This window comes from Eleginops maclovinus, chromosome 11, assembly GCF_036324505.1.
Source record: "Eleginops maclovinus isolate JMC-PN-2008 ecotype Puerto Natales chromosome 11, JC_Emac_rtc_rv5, whole genome shotgun sequence".
Taxonomy (NCBI): Eukaryota; Metazoa; Chordata; class Actinopteri; order Perciformes; family Eleginopidae; genus Eleginops; species Eleginops maclovinus.
In genome coordinates this window covers 17,752,258-17,776,270 of record NC_086359.1, presented here as the reverse complement: position 1 = coordinate 17,776,270, position 24,013 = coordinate 17,752,258, and the positions used below count along the sequence as shown (strand labels likewise).

The 24,013-nt window shown below is 38.5% G+C and overlaps 1 protein-coding gene across 1 annotated transcript in view; it reads right to left on the bottom strand.

The window, feature by feature from the left end:
* Positions 1–1,098: 1,098 nt before the first annotated feature.
* The window catches only part of LOC134872649 (roundabout homolog 1-like), a 95,460-nt gene continuing 72,545 nt past the window's right edge, over positions 1,099–24,013 (bottom strand). The window contains exons 6-30 of the mRNA XM_063896033.1: positions 23,813–23,940; positions 21,145–21,153; positions 20,279–20,403; positions 20,019–20,190; positions 16,447–16,652; positions 16,288–16,369; positions 16,030–16,198; positions 14,925–15,091; positions 14,699–14,820; positions 12,605–12,839; positions 12,332–12,453; positions 12,002–12,173; positions 11,084–11,281; positions 10,360–10,386; positions 9,169–9,208; positions 8,823–8,977; positions 7,773–8,129; positions 7,571–7,690; positions 7,342–7,477; positions 6,073–6,225; positions 4,883–5,334; positions 3,832–3,972; positions 3,535–3,744; positions 3,311–3,447; positions 1,099–2,274 (exon numbers count right to left, since the gene is read on the bottom strand). Of these exons, the coding sequence (XP_063752103.1) occupies positions 2,260–2,274; positions 3,311–3,447; positions 3,535–3,744; positions 3,832–3,972; positions 4,883–5,334; positions 6,073–6,225; positions 7,342–7,477; positions 7,571–7,690; positions 7,773–8,129; positions 8,823–8,977; positions 9,169–9,208; positions 10,360–10,386; positions 11,084–11,281; positions 12,002–12,173; positions 12,332–12,453; positions 12,605–12,839; positions 14,699–14,820; positions 14,925–15,091; positions 16,030–16,198; positions 16,288–16,369; positions 16,447–16,652; positions 20,019–20,190; positions 20,279–20,403; positions 21,145–21,153; positions 23,813–23,940 (3,850 nt within the window). The 3' untranslated portion in view covers positions 1,099–2,259. The remainder of the gene's footprint in view (positions 2,275–3,310; positions 3,448–3,534; positions 3,745–3,831; positions 3,973–4,882; positions 5,335–6,072; positions 6,226–7,341; positions 7,478–7,570; positions 7,691–7,772; positions 8,130–8,822; positions 8,978–9,168; positions 9,209–10,359; positions 10,387–11,083; positions 11,282–12,001; positions 12,174–12,331; positions 12,454–12,604; positions 12,840–14,698; positions 14,821–14,924; positions 15,092–16,029; positions 16,199–16,287; positions 16,370–16,446; positions 16,653–20,018; positions 20,191–20,278; positions 20,404–21,144; positions 21,154–23,812; positions 23,941–24,013) is intronic.

Sequence of the window (24,013 nt, the reverse complement as noted above, 5' to 3'; positions counted from 1 at the left end):
GTGTCTTTCCAAGATCTTTGAAGATGGTTTCAAAATAAAGAAAATTGCATTTTCGGATTGCTGCAATTTGAATTTAATTTGCTTTTAAAAGTACACTTTATAATGACTGAAGATTATTTTCAAGACTTTTTTCCTTGAGGTCATTTCAGCTCAGAGTGCATTCTTTTTAAATCTCTAGAAAGGATTATATTCCATTTAATTGACCAAAGAGGTTCATATAGAATAAACTTACAATACTATATACTGGTTCTTCAAGAAAAAAAAACCCTTCTCAAGTTCTGAAAGCCTTACTGTATGTGCGTCATTTGCTTTCAATGTCTTTAAATGAGTGATAATAACTCATTATACTAGAGTTGTATCTCATATCAGGTAAAAACAGGGCAAGGAAACATACAACTGAACGTACTGTACTTCTTTATCTTTTAAGCTTTAGTTTTGTTTAGACTAAAGTATTTCAAACACAGGAATGAGTCCTTTGGTCGCTGAGTTGGTTGATACCTTAAAACTACAACTTGGGAGAAAGAAATCTCACACGTGTCTTCAAAATAAGAAAATGTCTTTAAAGCCTGTGTGCATTAACTTTTTGTTAGACAAGCCCTAAACTCTCAAAGTAGGTTTTAAAATGCAAAAAAAATTATCAAAAGGCCAAAGACCAGGGTTTAATATGTGATATGATATAAGGTGAGCATTAAGTGACAAAATCATCCTAATGTCCTGGGTGCGCAGTTCTCCACCTTTCTTAAGCCCTGTAGAAAGGGTGGTGTCTCACTCTGATTGAACTTGAGGAGAAACACACCAGCTGCTCTCAATTCTAAATTAGGAGCCAACAGGTGATCTGAATGACCTCTAATCAACTCAGGTGATATTCAGCTACAAACACGCTCACCGTAGACCCTTAAACATTTGAACATTTTGCATTTTGCAGACTGAGATTCACTGTAAGGCGTGATTCCCTTGATGACATTTCTACACAAAGAGTGCACTTTCACATCGTTCTTGTCATTTCTGGTTACTCATTTTCGAAAAGCAAGGTTTCCTTTTGGACTATAAAGACAACATGCGATTACTTGAAAGTTAAAATAAAGACATAACTTGTTATTGTTGCTTAAGGAACAGCAATATTTATTCAAACAGAGTAGTTAAAGTGACAAATTTGCTCCATATATAACTTACAGAATAGGGCTGGACAATATGACCAAAATGCATCACATGATGCAAATTTAACATTAGATCTATACATAATACAATATATGTTTTTAATACATCACCTTCAGATTATATTCACTTTCTTAAACTGACTTTCTGATAATTGTAGATTTTTTAAATAATTTATATAATTACTGAAAAGGTATCAATCACTACTTGGATAATTGACACCTATTGTCCAGCCCTGCTCTAAAAAAGTTATGGCAAAGGTCAAGGGAACACAGGACTGAATGACATGAGCTTCAGTGGAGAAAACAAACAATGGAACCAGTTCCTTAACAGGTTTTTTTTCTCATCATCCCAAAGCGACGATTAAGCAGTCAAGATGTTAAGTAAAAGCTCTTACAGGTGAATCTGCATGCAATTCTCTCAGTACACACAACAAATCTGTATGGAAGCAGCTTACATGTACGCAACTGAATGCACAATCACAATCAACAATCGTTTTCTCAGCCATGATTGACAAAGCCTGTTTTTCCTCCAGACTGGAATTCATAATAATAAAGACTTAGAATAAAAACTAAGTGATTGTGCTTTTATAACCAAAGTAGGACAAATAATACAAAGACAAGATGTACATCACTTATAAAACATTAACACTGTTATATAAAATTTGAATTCGAAGCACTTCTGTGGCAGTAAACAATTTCAGGAATTTACAAGATGGCTGGTAATGAACTGGATATCAATTACAGGAAAAAAGAACAAGACAACTGACAAGCAAAGATCAGGTACGGCGCCGCATCGAGCAGACGCCACGGACGATGTTTGTGTAGTCACTCACGGTCGCCATTAAATGTGCATTCAAGTTGCTTTACTGAGCGGTAAGCCAGCAGTGGACTCCTGCAGGCCGCTCACCCAAAAAGCAAACTATTGAAGTCCACAGGCTCAAACATGAGGGCACTTTTTCTTTTTTTTCCAACACCTAATGAGAAATCCAAAGTAGAAAACAATAGCATGTATTGTGCAGTTTTTTTATAGTCTTTTTTCCATCCTCTAATGGTCAAAATCCTTCGTCTGAAGCAACTGTAGGATGTTCTTTTTGTGCTCGGTTTAGCTTTTCAGGAACTGTGGAAACAAAATAGTGCCATTAATTCTCTCTCCTTGAATATTACAATAAACATGGTAACACTTTCTATAACAGCGCGGGTCAATAAACACACTTTTATACGTTCTCACCTGCTCATGATTTCACTCATGAATATTCACAAGCTTCATAACAATAATTATAAAGCATTCAATAATGACGTATAAGGTCAAGTATGATACTTTTTCATAATTGCTGTTCCCTGCCAATCATCTTGCAAGGGTTAACTTGGTTGTAATACATTATAAGATTTAAATAATGCATTTTTATCCTAATTTTAAGCTTAGTGTAAAGCTTAATGTAAGTGAATAAAATATATCTAAATCTATGCATACAAAACAGGGTAAAATTAATTTTCATTTGACTATTTACAACTACTTCCAGAGATTAAAAACAGCTTGTGATGTATTTAACGCGTCTATAAAGCTGGCATTTCATTTCTTCACTTAAAGCACTCAACGAACACTTAATGTAACTAATAATCCCATTATAAAGCATTATAACCGTAATTAATGTATACCAAAATATTATAATGTATTACAACTATGGGTAATTATTAAACGCTATGATCCTTGGGAAAAGCAATACGCTGTACGTTTACCTCCTTTATCACACAGCCAGCATTTGTTTTTAGAATTAAAATAAGAATATTATTTTAAAGAGGATTTCATTGAAAGTAGCAGCGGTCTATTATAGGGAAAAAGCAAAACACTGCTTTGAATAACAGACTATAGAATCCCCTAATTGAAAATGATCAAAGCTGTAATAAAAAAGATTATAATGAACTACACAAATGTGAATTAAAATACACATAATGTCAGTGAGTAGCAAGCAACTATGAGTTTATAGGTCTTTCTAAAATGTTTTATTATGTGTTGTGATTATTGTCATAAAGCATTTTAGTGCTCCCAACTAAAACGATAAAAAGTGTTCAAAAAAACAGACATATTTGGGAAGAGGAGCACCAAATAACTAACAAGGAATTTGAGATTTAGAGCTTTGATTTCTTTGATTTACCTCCTCCACCTGTCCTCCGTGTTTGGTCCTTGAGTCTCCACATGACATAAAGCTGGATGAATGAGTATCATCAGTCTCCTTCTGAGCATGACCTGATGGGAAAGCGGGACGACTATACAGGAGGACATCCCCTAATTCTGTAGGAGAGACAAGAAAAAAACATTTGAGTCAGCTAGTGCACTCAATCACTTTAAAAAAAAAGTGCAATAAAATCCATCCAGTGCCTGAGTGCTGTCGGCTTTTGCTGCTTCCTTTTCCTCCGGGTGGAATCTTGTGCTTATCCTGGCTCTCTGTAACCTCCCTGACCCTGTGAGTCCCAGCGCTGCCTCGCCGACCCCGGCCCTCCCCAGAGCCCATCCGGGGCAGCGTGGCACCCCTCGCCTTATAGTCGCCGTGGGACATCTGGCTGGAAAAACTCAGAGGCGTGCAAGAGTCTGGGGACACAGAGATCCAAATGTTAGTGAGTAATTAGGATATGAAGAGCATTAACGCTCTAATCTAATTATTGGTTTTGTGTTTACCATCATTGAAGACATCTTTGGGTTGGTAGTCCTGTTGACCTGACTGGTTCTGTTTATGTCTCCTGGGTCTTTTATGTGTTATTGCAGGACTCATGTTGCTGTCTGTGGACATGGGGCTGCTGGGCCGCTGGGGGCGTTGGCCTGAAATCATCACAAAATCATAGAAGACATATTAAATGTTTATATAATAGCAAATATAATGTAGCAGAATACTAAAATATTAACCAGGTTTCCATGCCTTTTTATGTTGTCATGCTACTGTAAAATTAAACCTGATAGAGAAATACTATGAAGTCACTACAGAAAGAAAAAAAAACAAGGGATCACCAGTTATCGAAATACATCATCTGAGAATCATGAATGTCTGTACACAGTGAGACACTTCAAATGTTCAAAAAAATGTACTTGTTGGGAATTCGGGAAATTACCACAATTCTCAGATTCATACTCAAGGGACTTCAAATATCTGTTAATTATTTTGCTGCAATACATCCAATAGATATTGTATTCATGATCATGCTTGATAAAAAGTCTAAAGATCCCTTAGTTCAGTTTTCTGCATCCTCTGGGGACCGTGAATGTCTCAAAGCCCATTTTATGAAGAAGAAGTCTTTATATCTTTAGTTTTGACCAAATGACAGACCATCATCCCCAGAATCCTTTTCCCCCGACTGCTCTGTGTATCTGCATCTGGGTATGTGCAAGCCTGAAATAAGGTGACACCAAATTTATTGGGATTCATCATCTGGAGACTATGAATGTCCATACACAATGCGATGTGTAAAACATGAAAAACATGTAGATGGTGAAACTAGATAATAAAGTTGGGGAAAATTCCTGGATGTATCCTCTGGGGACTTTGAATATCTGTATGTTATTTTACAGAAATGAATCCATTAATATTTGACTAATGTGTTGCTGGATAACATGTCATGGGATCACATTTCAGGGAAGCGTTTCATAGATATCTTAGTCTGAAACTAATGATGGACCTACGAAAATGTAGCTAATATGTAAAGACAAAACTTTTTCTCTCCAAAAACCCTCTCACCTGACTCCTCTGGATATCTGCACATGCGCAGGCCGACGTTATCCCGCGTAGACAACGCCGCCTGGTTGAAATCTCCGTCTGTGAAAAAGGATCCCTCCGAGGTGCTGACAACACTGGACCTGCCAGATGAGATGTTGTCCTCAGATGCTGAGCCCCAGCTGTTAACCATGGACCCTGTGACCGATCTGTCCAGATCCCCTGTGCTGGAGGCTGGGGTCTGCTCCAGCCCGTGGAGGAGCAGCTTGTGTGGAGAGGGCTGGTGCAGCTGGTGTTTGTGCTTCTGCCGGTTGTGGTGTTGGCTGCAGTGACTTTCAGCAGGCTCTGCGTCTGTCTCCTCATCTGCCTCCTCTTCACTTTCTTCCTCTTCCTGCCCATCGGTGTCCATGCAGAAGGGGATGGAGCTGTACGTGTGTGTCGGAGACAGAGTGCGAGCGTGGCTGCTGATGTGTTGGCTAGACAGTGCAAATACAAAATCACAACTAAAATATGAGTAGTGTGACTTCAAAATGGTTGAATGCAATCCCAAGTGATGTCTCTCTGACCCTGTATGGCAATGCATCCCTGCTATCATCTTTATATTAAACCACATATATAAACCCAACTTTTTTGAAGACAAAAAAGGAAGAAGAAAAGAAAATAGGTGCTCAATCAACTTGAGTAATATTGTAATCCTTATGACCATAATTATCATTATATGCATGACCATTTTCCTTTTACCTTATTGGCTATTCATTTGGAACAAAAAGAAAAAGTAAATTTCGTTGGGGACCAAAAAACTTAGACAAAAAGATCCAAGAGAAAATATATTGATTAAGGACATGTTTATCTTGTTAGATAAGCTAAACAAATGCAGTCCTCTGAATAATCAAGGTCAAAACAAAGGAAAACATATATTAAAATGATATATAATGACAAAAATATCCTTGAACCTGAACCTGAAAAATCAGGAAGGTATAATCCAGTAACAAGAGCTTTAAAGAAATATAAAAATACACTTAAAAATTAAATTGAATATATTGTCAATAAAGTTAAATCTGGATATCTGAACCGGAATAAAAAAAACAAAAAAGGACAACAAAAAATAGCAAATATGTAAAAAAAGTTAATTTATAAAAAAATTAAACAAAACAATACAATTTAATAAATAAAAACCCGATCAAATAAGTTCTTATAAAGTTTAATCTGGTTACCTAAGGTGCTGGGCTCCATTGTGCAGGCCGTTGTTCAGGTCTCCCTGTGGTGCTGTGTTTGGTGGGTGACTATAAGACACATCGGGAGGAGACGAGGCCGCCCCTCTAACTGGTGGAGTAGGGCAGCCTTCAATTCTCCCGTCTGGATCAAAACTGATAAGGAAAGGACAACCGACGTGAGGTAATGGCTAAAGGAATGAGGGGTGCTGGCAGACCTCACACATTAGTCACAGCCCATTAGACACCAGTGCAAATCCCTTGGAATCGCAACAACAACACACATTTCCATCATAGAAACAAAAAACAAGACAAACAATAAGCTTCCTGCACCATCTGTGTTTTTTATTGCAGAAATGCTGCATATGTCAGGATGCCTCTGTTCTGTTCATTGTGGATTTTATGAAGTCATTTCAGTGATATAAAACCTGATGTCGTAGTAAACGCTCTGACAATGACGAGCCCTAATTGGAACGTTTGTTCTGTTTTGGTAGCGACAATAAGGACTTGCTTTGACAGAAGATGTTCATGTGTTTAGAGCATTGGGTTTTATTACTACCTCATACAGGATTTCTCCAGGTTTAAACAAGTGAAATTATGGAATTTTTAAGACCATGTAGAATCAAATTTAACATAATGCATAATGGCAAAAGTACATGAAAATAAGTTCTAGAATGACTTTAAATACTACATGGATTGATTGACATTCAACAAAAATGTAATAATAAAATATAACAGCTAAACCAGCTTTATCTAAAATGAAAATCTTAAGAGGCTGGTAGGGTAGCATGATAGTTACCATGGAGATACTGGCGCCCTCCATAGATAAAGTAGAGTAACGGTGGAAAACAAGTCAACTGCTTGGATATTTCCCACCCCTGAGCCTATCACGTACAATGTGTTGGTGCGCTAGCTAAAAATGCAAGTTTTACATCATGAGGTCACAATGTCGCGCAAGAAAACAAACAAATCCAATCGAGGGCATTTCAGGGTGGAAGAGAAACTCTCTGGGATTTTAGCCTTTGCCGAACATTTTCATGCACTAAAACCTATAAAACACTACAGGAAAGGGAAACCCAAAAAGGCATATTAGGGCCCCTTTAAAGTACACCATTGCAGCTATTTCAATATTCAAGAAAACTATTTGAACAATTTCCTGCTTTTGTCCCATTAACTTCATATAAAAGTGAAAATCTTTGAATTTCGGACTCACAAAACAAGACAGGAAGTGTGTATTGTAAAGAACTACAGTGTGTCTTTCCCCACTCGTACCTCCTTTCCATGGGTAGGCTATACTTGTCGCAGACCCAGGCATTAGCATGAGGAGGAGGCGGGGCTTCTCCCCAGCTCACTGCATTATGTTTCTGGACCTTTGGGGCCCGCGTTCCTTTCTTTTGATTTTGACTTCCTGAGATGTGAGAAAGAGATATCAATGTAAAAAACAGACCTATGTCTCGCCTCATTAAAATTCACCAGCGTGCCGAGTAGCCGTTGGCCTTACCCGCGGTGCTGTTGCTGCCTCTGTCGGAGCTGTGGTGCGAGCCGCCTGTGCTGTGATCACGGCTCTGGTTGTAGGGGATAGTCTTAGGATGGATCATTCCTTCACTTCCTTGCGGATGATCTAAAGAAGCAAGAAACATTTTAAACCTCTTTTTTTTGGGCATAAAAATTGTGTTAAGTGCATTCAACGTGACCCCGTTTACCTTTATTTAGCAGGTTTTGCTCTATTATGTTGTACTGCATCTGCGCCATCATCTCCTTTGGTATTGGAGGAGGGTTGGGGGGCTGTTTCCAGCAGTGCATGTCCATAGGTTCAGCTAGAGCAGCCCCGGCAGCTGCTTTACTCTTGATGCTGGCCTGGATGAGCTGCGTGGTGGCATACGGGATGGGCTCGTACGTGGCTGACGGGTCTCCTCCCGGGCTGGCGTAGCACAGGTTGGAGTTGTTGAACGTCTTAATGTCGTTGAGCTTGTTGGAGAGCTTCACGTCGCTGTAAATGGCCGTCTCAGAACCGAGCTGTTTGTTTTCTGGATGGCTTCCGTAGTTAGCTATGCAGTCAGCTGGGGGGCACATGAACACAGGAAGTCACAAGGCTGCAGTATTGATGGAAGCGGATTTGAGTTTTAAACACACACAATACAGTATATTGCTATCTACTGCATATACTATTATCATACCAGCTGTGGATATAATTTTAGCAAACAAAAGCAAAATGAAGACAAAAATATTTTGCACACATTTTTCAATTTTAAGTGACTTCATGAAGAAGGGGTTCAAGTTATACAAAACATGTCAATTGCTGCATGTTACATTAATAAAATGATGGTAATGCTAAGTGTCTTTACATTTTAAACTGCTATTTTGTGAAACCAATCCAACAATACACAACTGGGTATGTACAGTAGGGTTCAGTGGAAATATCTTGGTTCTTTTGAACAAAACAAGTTTTCCTTTTTTCCCCCAACCTTTAATTTAAACAACTAGGTAATACACAGATTATAATATACTCAAAACTGTAATAAAAAAAGAAACAAAATGCAAAATAATGAAATGAATGTTTCTATAAATATCACAATAATATCCTTATCATGAATTCTTTCAGCAATGATCATTTTCTAGTAAAAATCTGTATATCTTGAAAGCCCTTATATCGATACTGTTCTGCTTTACCCTTTTTAATGTTTGTTTTAATGGAATTGTATCTCCCAGGGCTCCTGCATTGAACTCTGACATGTGTTCAGTCTCTGACTGACCTGGGCGGCTGTATGTTGTCATGTTGCTGTCACTGGTGCCGTTGCCATTATTGCAGCAGTTGATGCTACAGTCCTTGTGATTGGCACATGCATTTGGCCAATTGTCAGGCAGCCACAGCTGGTTGAGAGGTTCTCCCATGCTGAGAAGGCCAGGTCTGCAATAAGGAGGAACACAGTGCTGTCAATCAAAACCTGGCCGTCTCATTATGTATTGCTGATGAATGAGCAGGGGGTGGATGCAAAGGGTTTGGAGCAGGAAGACAGCTCCCCCTAGTGTCTCCACAGTGTAAGTGAATGTGTCCTGTGAGTCTTTTATATAACACAAAGGGACAAACATATCAGTCACCTGCCAGCACCGCACGCTGATTCTCCTCTTTGATATGCCACTGCAAAGAGAAACAGAAAAAAAATACATTAAACCTTGATGAGCTGTCAGGAAGAGGAAGTGCCAAAGGCAGAGGAGGTGAAGCCATGAAAGGTATTCTGAGAAAGAAGCGATAAGTATACACTTCAATACATGCTTCCATCAATAGGGCTCAGAGTCTGAGTCTGTGGTTTAATGTGCATGAACACGATGTAAAATAATTGCCTTCAACAACCTCCGCATGACGGATTCAGAAACAGTGTTTGAGACATGTTCTCCTCCGCCACCAGTAAACGTCAAACACCTACAAATTCTCCTAAAGAAAACATAACATATTTTCCTGATTTAATCAAAGCTTTCAACCTTGTGAGCAGGTGGGATCGGCAGGGAATCAGGTGTATTGTGAACAGCTTAACAGACACTTTTATTAAACAGATGCATGTGTATTTTTGTACCACAATTAAGGACTGTGTAGCTAACAACAGATGCTTCTTTAGTTTCTAGTTAATGAAAATAAATTACTGCAATTGTGAGGCTTATTATTTATTCATTGAAGTATTTCACTAAGCCAACACCAAGAAAAGCCATAATATTGTGTATTACTTTTTAATTTGTTAATTTACACATTTGTATTGTCGCTTTTGGAAAAACTGAAATGCTGCTATTTGCTGGTAAATGCTACTTTTTTTCAAGATTCCGTTTTTTGATTAATTGTAGTATTATTTATATTTATTTTATTTAAAACAAGTGCACTGCAGAATGAGTGGATATCTACTTGATTAAACTGAGACATTGCAGACAATAATAGTGTCTAATAAATGTTTGTATAGAGTAGATTTAGCTAAGTTGTGTCTATTTTGGGAAATAATAAAATAATGACTAAATTGCTGTATTTTTATATTTTTTGGCCTTTGGCTGCCCTGCTCTCTAAATATGTCAATTACATCAGTTTTCAGTTCAAAGGGGGAACTAATTAATCACACTAGTTGTTGTATTTTATGTTAAGATGTTTGTACAATCCCATCCACGTGTTATTTTAGCTGCTGTGCTTCCAAAATGAAAAAAAAAATTAGATGAAAGGGACACAGCATGTATAATTATCTTGGGATATTTGCAATAAATAAAAGACAAACAATATCACAAACATTGGCTGAGAAATCTCACTCTACATACCTGTAGGTGTAAAGGTGAACGACGGGACTGCAGGGAGAGACAAAGACAGGAAATAATGAGCAGAATGATTTAACCATTACAGCAGTTATGTGCTGTTAATGACACTGAGCTTTTGTCGTGTCTAGGCACGCACTCTCTGCCTTGTGATGGACATTGTGGTTGTCAACAAACGTTTAAATAACCACATGCCAGCTGCCTCACTGCTCCCTATGAGTGTCCAGGTGAAGGTTAATGGGGGTGACAGACAACCCCAGACAGAGTAGGGAAATAGTGGTGGTGGTGTTGTAGCAGCAGACATGGTAATGGCAGGTTGACAGGCCCACACCTTGAAGAACTGTGCTGCGTTGAGGAAATGACACTCCACAAATGAGCGACTAAAGGTCAGCCTCTGACTGTCTGCGCAGTCCTGAATGCAGATGTGTTCTTTGTGTCAAAAGAAGATTAGCCCAGAGTCTTTTTCACCCATTGATGTGATCTGCTTATCATCCAAATGATTCCTAAATATCACTGAGATGAAGCTGATGATCAGTGTGGTGCCTCGTCTTGATCCCTTCTACAACCATAACCACCTTCAGATATACATACAAAAGCAACATGATATTCTTTTTTAGGACTAAATGGTTTGTATTTGTAACACACACACACACACACACACACACACACACACACACACACACACACACACACACACAAACACACACACACACAAAATAAGAAAACACACCCTTGCGGATGCCGGTGTATGTGCTGCTGAGGCCACTTCTCTTCTTGCGGTGACGGTAGAGCCACACACTGAAGATCATGAGCACCAACCAGCAGGTGGCGCCAATGCCTGCGATAAAGGCCGGCTGCCTCACCACGTCGGAGATCTGAGACAACGTGTCTCTATCCTCGCTGATGTCCATCATCTGGCCTGCAGAGTCTAACAGGAAGAAGAAGATGAGGAAATCAGAAAACATCATCATCAACTTTAATAATGATGACCAGAAAGCAGCAGTGGGCAGAAACTCAAGTATTGTACTTAAACAAAATTTTGAGGTTTATGCACTTCCATTTCCTAATTTTCTATACTTCTTCTACTACATTACAGAGGCCAAGTGGCGTTCACAAGCTACCCATAGTATACTTTGAAGTGTGAATAAAATGTAAATAGAAACCTTCATCTTAAACAGCTGCAATACCAAAGTAGAGAACACATTGTTGCATCAAAGTAGAATCCATATATTATATAAAGTATATTATAACATTTATTATTTTGAAATGGGCACTTGCAGGATTAGTAATTCTACTTATTACTACGTATTTTTTATTTAAAGTATATTTTGATGCTGATACTAATGTACTTGGTCATTTTCAAATACAGAGTATTATGTATAAACATGTAAAGTTGTATTTCAATTTTTATTTAAGTACTTAAGTCCAAAACTAACAGGAAGCATAACTTGAGATTTCCAAAGTGTAGAAAAATGTTGATGCAGCAGCAAAGTTACAAGAGTCTCGTTAAACAACTGAAGATAAGCAGCAGCAGTGTAAGCACAATATGCTGCTTTACTATTTTTCTCAAGACCACTGTAGAGTGCATTTTCTCCCTGAGATTCTGTCAGTGTTTTTAGGTTAGTCCCTTGGGCAGTAGATTTCTCACCTAATTGAAAAAAAGTGACATCACTCTTGACCCCAGGTCCAGCACCGTTGCTTGCTGCTACTTCTACGCTGTAGCGGATTCCCGGCGTGAGAGTGGAGATCAGCACTGAGAAGGTGGAGCCGTCCACAGACTGGTTCACATGATAGCGACTCTCATTACCGAGACACCAGATCTGTCGAGATAAAGTGGCGAAAGAAGATGACGGTGATTGCCTGAGGGACACGTCTGATGACACAAGAGCCTCACAGAGATGCCATTTACATTATTTTTTCACCTCTCTTACACATTATTCAGAGTAACAGGAAACGGTGGGGGGCTTTCATTTCTAACCTTGTATTCCTGAATGACTCCAGCATCATCGCGTTCCGTAGGCGGTTTCCAAGCAACGAGGATGGCGCTCCCATTGGCATCAGTCTTTGTCACTGTAACACCCTGGGGTGCTCTGCTCGGGGCTATGAACATAAAGTATACAGTTTACCATGCAGACATAACCTCAGGTGGAGTCTGCATCTTTAACAGTTTTCCAACAGGAACTCCTGGATTTTAGTTATTACAGTAATGGCTAGTATATTTATCACTGCAGAGCATAAGTTCTCAAGTCACCTTCTTCCAACGTCCGGACAACTTTCACCTCACTGTCAGCTCCCTGGAACTCATCGAAGAAGGGCCTCACTTTGAACTCGTAGATGGACCCTCTCTTCAGCTGACCGAGCACCACCCCCTCCTCCCGGGGGGCGTGCACTTCCAGAACGCTCCACTGCCCCTCCGGCTGCCCGTGCTCAGCGGACGCCCTGTACAGGACCTTGTAACCCTGGATGTACGGGGACTGCTGCTCGACCTAGTGGAGATATTAAAAATAGAACAGCATAAAGCTTCAGAAATATCACACAATGCGCATAGATGAAAGAGTTACTCAGATCTTTAAGCTAAAGGTGCCACACTGTAGAAATAATACTAACAATAATAATAATAAAGCTTTATTTTTATAGCACTTTTCATACACTTTGAGCAACTCAAAGTGCTATAACTACATGGCACACAACACCAATTAAAACAGAAAAGAAGAAATCTAATGCAGGAGGATTGTTAAAACATTTTGCACACATGCAGCATCATAACGTAACGTAATTTCATAAATAAAAAAGTAAAATAAATAATTATCCGAGAGCTCTCATCAGATAACCTTCTCAGAAAAAACAAAGGAAAACAAATTGAATAAATACCATAAAATATTAAAAACTATAAAATGAATAAACAAACAACATAACTTAGCTTATGACTCTCACTAAGGGATCAATAAAGTGTTGTCCGAACCTATAATAATACATATCGAATTATTTGATGATCATATTTTGTTTTATTTATCTGAAGCTTAAACTTTAAAGTAACCATATCTGACAGATAGTGGATATAAAACAACATTATTTGCCTCTGAGTTGAAGTGGAGTAGAAGTAAAAAGCAGCAGGAAATAAACATACGGGAATAAAAAAAACATGTAAGTAAGGAAAGTTTAGTACTTGAGTAAATTAACTGAAAACACTTAAAAGTGATATTGTGAATGTACTGTTTGCAAATCCAACTAAACAATTGGATTTGTATTGTATTTGTAATGCAATTTGTTCTGCATGTTCGTTCAAACAATATGTAAAAGGTTAGCTCCTTACCTTCAGTAAGGGAAAATCCTGCAGGAATTACCTTTTTAAACCTAGTTAATCCCTTTTGCCTTCAGGTTGCTATAGATGAATATTTCCGCATGTCTGTGAATCCTCAATGCAAACCACAATATGAGGTCATTAATAGTTCCGTCTCAACATAGCTCTGGTTAAAGTCAAGCCAGGAGAGGAGTAAGCACTTTCCATTTTGAAACCGCACAAAGAATGCTTTAAGAGATTATTGTGGAGGCACACACACATCCAAACACACATCATCAATCTTGAAAAATGCTGCAAATACAGTACATTCCTGTGTTTGGAAAAAGGCATAAGACCAAAGATGAATTTGCTTCTCTGTGCACTGGGGTTTATTCTATGCTAATAAATGTTTAGCGAAGAATCCGCTTGTAATTTTAGAATAAAGTAAATATTTTAGCACTTCTCTTCTCTTTATCCCAAGGCGCTGTCAGCTCATGCTCCTCAGATCTCTATGTTTTACTACATCTTTGTAGAAAGTGTATTTTCTCATTTATCATTGACAGCACACTTCGTTATGTTGTCTAAGAGAACAATATCAGATAGTATACGTGTGCTTTATAATAATCCATAATAAAACAATTGGTCGAAACACTTAAGTTTCTGACTATCATCGAATTGATAAGTCATTGCAATGAAAAATTATGCAAATGATTGAAAATCATTTTTTCATGCAAAATGCTGTTTCCCTCATCTGAAAAAATGAAAAAATGACAAGATATTAAATACATTTGAAGACATTTTTGCTATTTTCTGCTATTTGTTTTTAGATCAAACGATTCCAGAAAATATCTGGCAAATAAAAAAATGATGACAAATTATCCTCAGGTCACCTACTGCCGTCTGGTTTTATTTTCAAAACCCTAACCCTTTGGCTTTAATATAATTTGATATTATGCAGTTTTTGTTGACATTAACTGGTATTTGAACATTTGACCCTTTCCCACATTCACCCTAAATCAGACGTAGAGTATGTAGCAAAACATGTTGACTGCGCTGCCCCCTTACCTTCCACTGCACCCGGACAGCAGAAGAGGAGAGGACGGAGGGTGTGTGCAGGTGGATAACCACGTCACCCAGCTCCCTCTGGATGTGACGGTGATCCACTCCCTGCATGGTGGCTGTGCTGTCTGTTGGCACAATGGAGAGCAAAAGAAGAAGTAAAATAGCAACAACGATGCATTCAGGCGAACTGAAATTGGAAAGGATAAAGCAATGAAAAGCTCAAACTGACCCTGTGTTCTGATGGAGTCGGAGATTGGGCTGGGGTCACTGAGGCCATAAGCATTCACCGCTCTGACCATGAAGAGGTAGACAGTTGCAGGCTTCAGGTTCCTCAGCACAAAGGTCTGTGTATTTATATGCTCAGCTAGGGTCACCCATCTGCTGCCCGACATATAACTGCAGGGTGAGGGGAACACATATCATAAGGGAGGAGAGGTTCATAAACCTTCATAGATGTTACACATACTGTAGTAAGTAGTTCAAATATGCGGGTAAATGTAACACTTTCTGACTCTCATGTCTATTGAGCATTATAAATACAAACCTACAGTATAACACATTATAATCTGCTTTTAGCACAGTATTAAAGTGAAAAGCAATATTAGATATGCTTTAAAACATTATAAAGCATTTTGTGATGACCTATACAAGGTCAAGTATCAGTAATGTAGTAACACTTTATAAATGTCATTCACTAATAGTTGTTTGCAATTATCAATGTGTGTTACTAATAGTTATTTTACATTCTAATCTTCTACACATACTGGTTGAATACTTGATTCTGATTGGTCAATTACAGCATTCTACAGTCTGTTATTCTTTCATAGCAGACCAATGATGTAAATAGACCTTTGCTATGGTTACAATTCTGATCTGTGACAGCAAAGCACAGTGAGTGGACTATTTGTCTTTGGAGAAGCAAAACAAATAAGTTAAAAGTCAATATGATGCATCGAAATATTTTGTTTTTTCTTTTGTAGTTGGATAATGTACAGTGAGCAGGTCATTATTGCAAAAATAACCCCTCCCGGCTGATTTGAGAGCAAGTAAATTAATTATAATGCTAACGGTATGTTATTTGCAGTATAATTCAATAATGCACTAGGAATTGTGTTTATAACTCTTTGAATTACTAGGTATATTGATAATTGAAAATATAACTCATAACTAATATAAAGCTTGACAATGTGTTGTGTGTTTATTGTATTAAAGCATGATGAGTATTTATTTACACATGCTTCACATTATATGTGTTCTTATAATGCATTGTAGACATGAGTGTCAAAGTGCTTCCCTTGTTAGATGTCATAAATAGTGTGCTACATTTATCCAACCTGAATGCCTCGATTAGGTAAGATGTAGGGGTTTCGCCATTATTGGTGTCCGATTTCCATGACACAGTGACAGAAGTGCGGCTGATGTCAGTCACCTCAGGTTTGGATGGAGCACTGGGAATCATGGTGGGGTCAAACGGCTCACTGGACTGAACAAAAACTCCAAACTCTGTCGCAGAGCAAACCAACAAATCAATATAAGTACACTACTTTAGGACTACTCGCCTGGACCTTTAAGTCTCGATTTGTGTGGCTTACCCTCCACCTGTAGGTACGCTGTCCAGGAGGCTTCTCCGTTGGGACTAGAAGCTACACAAGTGTATAAGCCTGTATCTCCAAGCTGAGGAGAAAAGATGCAGTGGTTAGAAGTGTAGTTGCTGTAGCAGTTAAAAAACAATGCCGTGTTACTCCTCTTACCTTAGCGTAACGAATCTCTAGAGATCCTGTGTCTGTAATGGACATGCGGGAGTCTGTCGGCGACATCACCAAACCATCCTTCTTCCAGTGGACTGTCGGAGGTGGAGAGTCAGATGTTTGGCAGCCCAGGAGCACTGTGCTGTCCACAGCAATGGTCTGATTGAGTGGGCCCTGTCTAATCACTGGAGGAGGGTGGTCTGACCCAGCTAATAAACAAGAATAAAGACAATACAGAAGTAAAAGACTAACACTGTCAAGGATCCTTCTTAGTACATTCTGTCACCAACACCATCAGACAATTATAATGGATAGTTATTTATTTATTTGTAATTCAACTGATATTGTAATGGACCCAAGCCAGTGGAAGAACAAACCACTTTTATTAAGACTGCCACTTTGTCCCTATATGATCAAATGTTGCTCTTTTTGTCTGTATGAATTCTACGTTGTACTTTGTATGGTCTCTGTTATTTTATCTTATTTGCCAATGCCAAAAACACATCTCCATTACAGTATATGTACATTTTATGGAGAATAAAGTATTGTGACTCTGAATCTAACTCAAAAATGTGTACATCTGCCTGTTGGCATTATTGCATACTTTAATAAAACTAACATTCCAAATAAAGTATATTGAAAGATGCCCACAATTTGGTACTCAAGTATGGTTTTGGCACACTATTGTCCCACAATGCAACAAAGAAATAAAGTCACTCATATTAAGAAGGTAGAGATACAACTAGTAATTCCATTTTCATAAATGTCTGTGCATAACTTCATCACCTTATCATTTTAACTTATTAGACTTGTGGGTGGAATTGTCATAATTAGCTTTAAAATGAATTGCCTTTACCAAAAACATGTTTGGTAAAGGCTTTGACCTTTGCCCACCAGAATCTCATCATCTCATTCGAGTCCAAGTGGAAATGTGTGCCAAATTCCCTGAAGAGCTTCCTGAGGTATCATGTTCATGGGAATTGGACTGGTGGACAGATGTATGTACAGTATGAACAAATGGACGGAAAGCCTGAAAATCGGCACAAAGTTATGAAAAATGTGATAATGATGATCGGCCAACAATAAAGTTAGCAAATATAAAGTGCTTATATATATCAGGTGCTTAAAAAATGATCTTAGCCCTACTTTATCTGCTATCAAACTGCTCTTTATCTTTAATGTCTTTCTTTAATGCCACACAGTGTTCCCTGCAAACACCAGCTATAAATATTGAACATGTGTTTTATGTTTTTCCTATAAAAACACTCCAGCTGAAACGTGTCTACGGTTTTTTGGGGTCATGTTCAGGAAACTAAAAGCATCTGTTTGAGGTTACAGAAACATTGTGGTCATTGTATGGGTAAATTAAGGTTATGGAAAGGGCTTTGTTTGGTTAATACAGAGGAAACAAGGTCTCTCAGCCGAACTCTATCCCATGATGCTGTAATTTCCTCTTCATGCATGTTACCTTATTTTCTGTTGTCTCAGCTAAGCTATGACATGTGCCTTATAACTGCAAAGTCCTCAGTGCGTTTCTCTATTTTTGCACTATATCTCCTACCCTGCTCCTGTCTCCATCTCTACTCTCACCATTAACTAAAAGCAACTTGCAAAAAAACCCCATAATATTACAGAATTGGGAATTGATGTTCTCAAAAGATCAAAGCCATGAAGACAGAGAAAGAAAGAAAAGTAGGAACAGATGAAAGTAGAGAAAATGAAAATGCTGCCAAAAAAAAATAAGAGACAGATAAGATGTGAAAGATATTGAAGGGAAAATTGGCAAAGAGGGAACAATGGGTTTATGTGGCTGTGCAGGCAGTGGAGGAAAAAGAAATCAACTTTTCGCCTCCAGCGGAGAGCAACTAATCGTTCATTCGGCAGTAGGTGCTGGAGCCGGTTCCAATCACAACGGCAGAGCCCAACTAATAACAACCCCACTTAGATAACACAGCTCTTTTTCTTTCTGCCTCTCTAACATTTAAAAAACCTGTGCATGGGGGCAGGGGTTCTAGAGAAATACATAAAAAAATCAGCAGAAAAAAAAAGGTGATGAAAACGTGCCTTGAAAACTGCTGCAGGTAATGTGGAGCAGTTATTTCCATACAAATGCACCTCTCCAAATGGGGATGAGAGGAGTGTGGTGGGATGGAGAGAATTCGGGGGAGGGTAGAGTGGAGAGGAACAGGCTGAGAGTGCAGTGCTAGAGACCGCCGGAAAAAAAACTACATAAAACATGATCCCATCTTTATTTATTTCCATTACATGTAGCAGGTTTTTCACTGAGTGGATGCCTCTCTTTTCCCTACTGAGGCGGCTGCAGAAAACATCTCTAATACAAGCGGCGAATCACGCTTTATAACTAATAGGGCTGCACTGAGAAGCAATAACTGTCTGTTTAAACCTGGAGCGATTACCTTTATTAATTTACCATATGTACATAGCACACTGTTACCCAAACACATGTATTCATTTTCACAGTTTATTTTAATTGGGAGCTTACAGGCTTTGCTGGCTGTGTGTAATTACTGGAATGGGCCTTCAAGCATATTTAAATTACTTTTTTTCATTAAATAATTAGCACAGTTATTTCATCACCTGGGATTTTGATGATAGTCCCTCAGACCAGGTTTAATATAAAAGTAATTTAAAAATATATTACAAGTCAATCTTGCAGTCTCAACTCACAAATAGTTGCAGTAGATTAGCCTTTGTGGAAATATTAGAAAATAAAGAATAAAATAATTCCTACTTGTATTTTTCATTACATTTCATTTCATTAGTATTTATTTTGGTTATTTGCCAGTGCTCCGTATTTTGCGTCATTTGGTAAAGGCGGGACATTTCCACCACACTCAAGCAGATGACCAATCACAACAGCGCCGGCCAGCTAACCAATCAGAGCAGACTGGGCTCTGGTTTCAGACAGATGGTGAAAAGAGGTGCTGCAGCACATGCAGTATGAAAAAAAAATAAAGATGGTTTTGAACATTAAAAAATGGAATCATGAATAGCAGAGGCATAAAATACAAATATGAACCTAAAAATGAGCAAAATAACATAACTGAAACACAAAATATAAAGATATTCTGTAATAAGTCAGTTACATTCATCAATAATACGCTACCACTTCAGAATTTCTTTGTTTCCTTTGATGTCTAAGTGGAGTTTTTTTTAATTGCTGGAGAAACCTTTTTATTTTTCATAGACCACAACAACTAAGTGGCTATTGTGCAAATGACAGTGAAGCCTTTGAATCTTTAATTTCCTCTAACCTTTTTCAGATTGCACTTGTTCAGTTATAAATTAAGAATTTCTATTTTCACAGGAAAAGATATGCAAGCCCAGACAGTGCTCACACACAATCACCACGGAAACAGACTGTTTTGTGCCCCCCAGTTATTACCCAACTACCACATCTTTAGTTAAAAAAGCCTTAAACGCTTCACACACCTACCAAAGGAAAACTGCCGCAGTAAAGAAGCCAAAAAAACAAAGATTGAAGCAAAAAATCTGCCAAATAAAATTGCTCCCCCCTCCCGTCTGCCCTCCATCACACCTTCCCTTTTACTCACAGTCTGTGACCTCCAGCAGTGCTTTGATAATGACACTGCCGGCGATGTTGAGAGCCTGGCAGCTGTAGAAGCCTCCATCAGAGCGCTGAACATCGGTGATGGTCAAACTGCCCATCTGGGAGACAGACAGACGGCTATAGGGCTGCGGCGGATGGTTGGAGAACAGGAGACTCTGGAAGGGGGAACAGAGAGTTAGAAACACATTGGCTTTATTTGCTTTGTGTAGCTTTATTGTGATGGGGGGCGGGGGGTGATCTCACCTCACTGCCTTCCCTCTGCCAGAAGATAGCGGGCTGTGGGTTGCCAGTGGCCTCGCAATGGAAGGTGACCGTCCTGCCCACTGCAACCACCTGGTTCCTGGGGTGTATGGCAAATGCTGGTGGCACTGCAGAGGAAATGAGGCGCTAATTACCTGGCAGTCTGACATATTTTCATCATTTAGATTTAGAAAATTCAATTATTGTATTCATGAAAAGCTAAAGGAATATAGTATGTAGCAATAAACAGTCATAATTTACCTCCTTTAACAGCAAATATCTTTTAAAGAGGCCTTATTATGCTCAAGGTTTTCCCTTTCCTGTACAGTGTTATATAGGTTTAGTGCAAAGGCTGAAATCCTTAAGTTCCCTCCATAGGGAGTTTCTCTCCCACACACTCTTGCCCTTTGCCTGAAACGCCTCTATTGGACTCCTTTGTGCACTTCCGTCATATATCACTACGTAACACTCACGCTAGCACGCTATTGGCTAGCACTCCAACACATTGTACATGCTAGGCTAAGGAACGGGACATCTCTAAACAGTTGACCAATCCCAATAGAGCCAGCCAGCTAACAAATAAGAGCAGACTAGGCTCTGGTTTCAGACAGAGGGTGAAAACAGGTGCTGCAGAACAGGCAGTATGAGAAAAATAAAGAGCTTTTTGAACATTATAGCAAGTACAATTATAATAGTAGAGGTGCAAATTACAAACAAAGAACCTGAAAATCAGCATAATAGGGCCCCTTTAATTTACCCGCAAATAACATGAATTACATACTTTATTGATGGATGGAATAAGGACAATGACAGGGCTCAAGATTTCTTGTTGCTGTCTGGTGGTGGATGAGGGATGGATGACAACTTACCGGTTTTGACTACAAGGAAAAAGAAACAAAAAAAAGCAGTGTAATGAGTAATGGAGTCCAACCTGAACATGCAAATACAATGATGCATTCAACAGTACTAACACATGCTTGGCGGTAAGAGACAATGAAATTGACATGGAAAAAAGTAGATAGTTAGCAACATAGGGGTGCAAGTCAAAATTGAACAACTTAGGTCTAAGTACAATTACAACATAGAATATTTTTTATCAAGATATATATTAATGATTATATATATATATATATATATATATATATATATTGATTGATACGATTCAATTTCTGTTCGTAGTGGTTTTCACAACATCCATTTTCTTATATTTTTCTTTTTTAACACGCAAACATGGAGGGGTAGAAGGAAAAAAGAAAAGACGGATAATATAATGATGATCAAGTATTTTATATAAATGATTTTATCCCAAGAGAAACACAAATGGAATCAATAAACAGTGTAAGTGAACCAACCGTGCTCATACATATTTAAAAAATACTTTGAAAATAATGACCATGAAAGGAGAGAATGCTTTTAGAACAAAAAGTATAACGCCTTAAACTTCAAAAAACAGATGTCAAAGGACTAGACCTGATGTTTAGCCCCTATTAGCCCCTGCAGACTCTGAGGTGTGAAAAGTACATGTAATTGCTGGTTTGAGTTACAGAGCCCGTCAGCTTTGACGTGCATTTGGAAGTAAGATACAATCCTCTAACGAGGACATAAAACTGTGAGGGCAGAGTAACGAGCATTGGGTCCGGATGAAGGGAACTGATGGTGCTCTGTGAAGATTTGCTCGACTAAATGTACAGGACAAACAAAGACACATTTTAAGATGAGAACTATACTGTGCATCCTGACATCTGTAAACTAGATTTACAGCAAAATGAAAGGCTAGCTAACCAGCTTGTTTTGGAACTGCTGCGGGAGGAAGACTGTGGTAATTGCTTAACATTTTTGGGTTCAGAAAAAAATTTAATCACATGATCTTGCAGAAAAGCTGCTTAAGCACCCCTGTCTGAAAGGATGTGCATCATGTATAGGAGTTAAGTTATCTAACAGACCCTGCCAAAATACAGATCATTTAAACGAGTGCAACGCTGAGAAGTCATTTCATTTCAAACTTGGGACGTGTGCAAAACGTTAAAAGCTCCTTGGCCTGCTTCATCTGTTTTAAATGGCAGCTGTTTAATACCAACCAAATGTTCTAGGTCAGTAAAAATGATTTTGTGGTTACGACTATATTTATGATCAGCCCTGCCAGAGTTTTTCTTTGTAATTTAACCATAAAACACACATTCTCTTAGATAGCTCTGTTTCCTCATATACCATTTATTCCTTCCCTTATCCATTTACTTCCAAAATTAGTTATACTACCCCCCCGACACTCGTTTTCTCAGGTTTTTGGAAGCAGAGGAAGACGATGCAATTACAACCATGTCATTTCCCAATATGCATCCAACCCGCCCTTATCTTTAATTAAGTCCTAGTGCCGTCCCAGTCTATGTCACACACTGTGTTACTGCCCTGTGTGTAGGTGTATATAATACTGTATGTATGATTGCAACTATGCGAGGTGACTTTTTGCTCTTTCCTGTCGCTGATTTATGAACTGAATGGTGTCATTGTGGCGGGACCGCTCAGACCAAATTAATCCATTTCCTGCCGTCACACAAACACTTACTTTGCATGCTCTTCTCGGTTTGTTCAGGACATTACCATGAAATGTGTTGTAAACAAACTGCTGCAGTGTCTGATTCAGCTTCTTTTTGTTTTAAGAAATGGTACTATATAACCTCTGGCTAGGAGGTAAAAAATAGAAAAACAGAGATAATTCTGCATCTGTGCTGTCTTTAGAACAGTCTTTTCAGTCTTTTATTATGTTCTTCTGTGTTCATGCCATGTGGTTCATGTGCTGACAATAGTGTAAATGTAACCCTTAAAACCCTTTCATTAACAAAAATGCAGTCATTTTTCAATCAATTCCATTGTAACATGTGACAATATATACAATAGATCTATGATGACTGCATCCATACTCCTTGTATACTCCCGTCTCAATAATCCATTCTATCTTGATTTGGTCATTCATTAGTGTAATATGCAGTTTACTAAAGAAATCAACATGATTTTTTTTCATTTACTGGAATATAACCAGGAGATGCAGACCTTCATTTTGAACATTTTATCAAAATGTAACCTATGATTGTTTTGCAAAATTGCAGTATAATGTAGCCATGAATATTGCTGTTTTAAGTTATATTCCTCAGCTATAATTGTATATCTGTCATTAATGTAATATGCAGTGATTTTGTTTACTAATTATTATTTCTTTTCCATTATCGGAGGTTATTTTTGCATTTCAGATATAGATTTGAAATGTTTCGCTTCAATTCAACCCAAAACCACAAAATGATTGTTGTTTTGGAAAGTTGCAGCATTTCTTTCAGCACAACTGGGAACTGAAAGTCACTGCCTGCTCATTTGTGACACTTCAAAGCAGGATTAGTTCTCCTGGTAGGCTAGAAGCAGCTGTGTTGCAAATATCTCATCCATGAAAAGGAAATCTGAGAAAAAGGTGTGTGAACCGTGAATAAAAGAGAAGATGGTGCTGCTACATTTAGATGACATAACATGTGAGGGTCGGGTTGTACTGACCGTGCACAGTGAGCGTGGCGGATGATTCAGACTTTCCAACCATGTTCTCCACCACACATGTGTACGAGCCCTCGTCTGAATAGGTCACTTGGCGAACAATCAAGGTATGGTCCTCTAGGATTTCAAATCTGGAGGCAGGAGCGACATACACAATCAGGAGATGAATGGAGATGTTGGAACGCAGTGTTTGCATGGTGCATT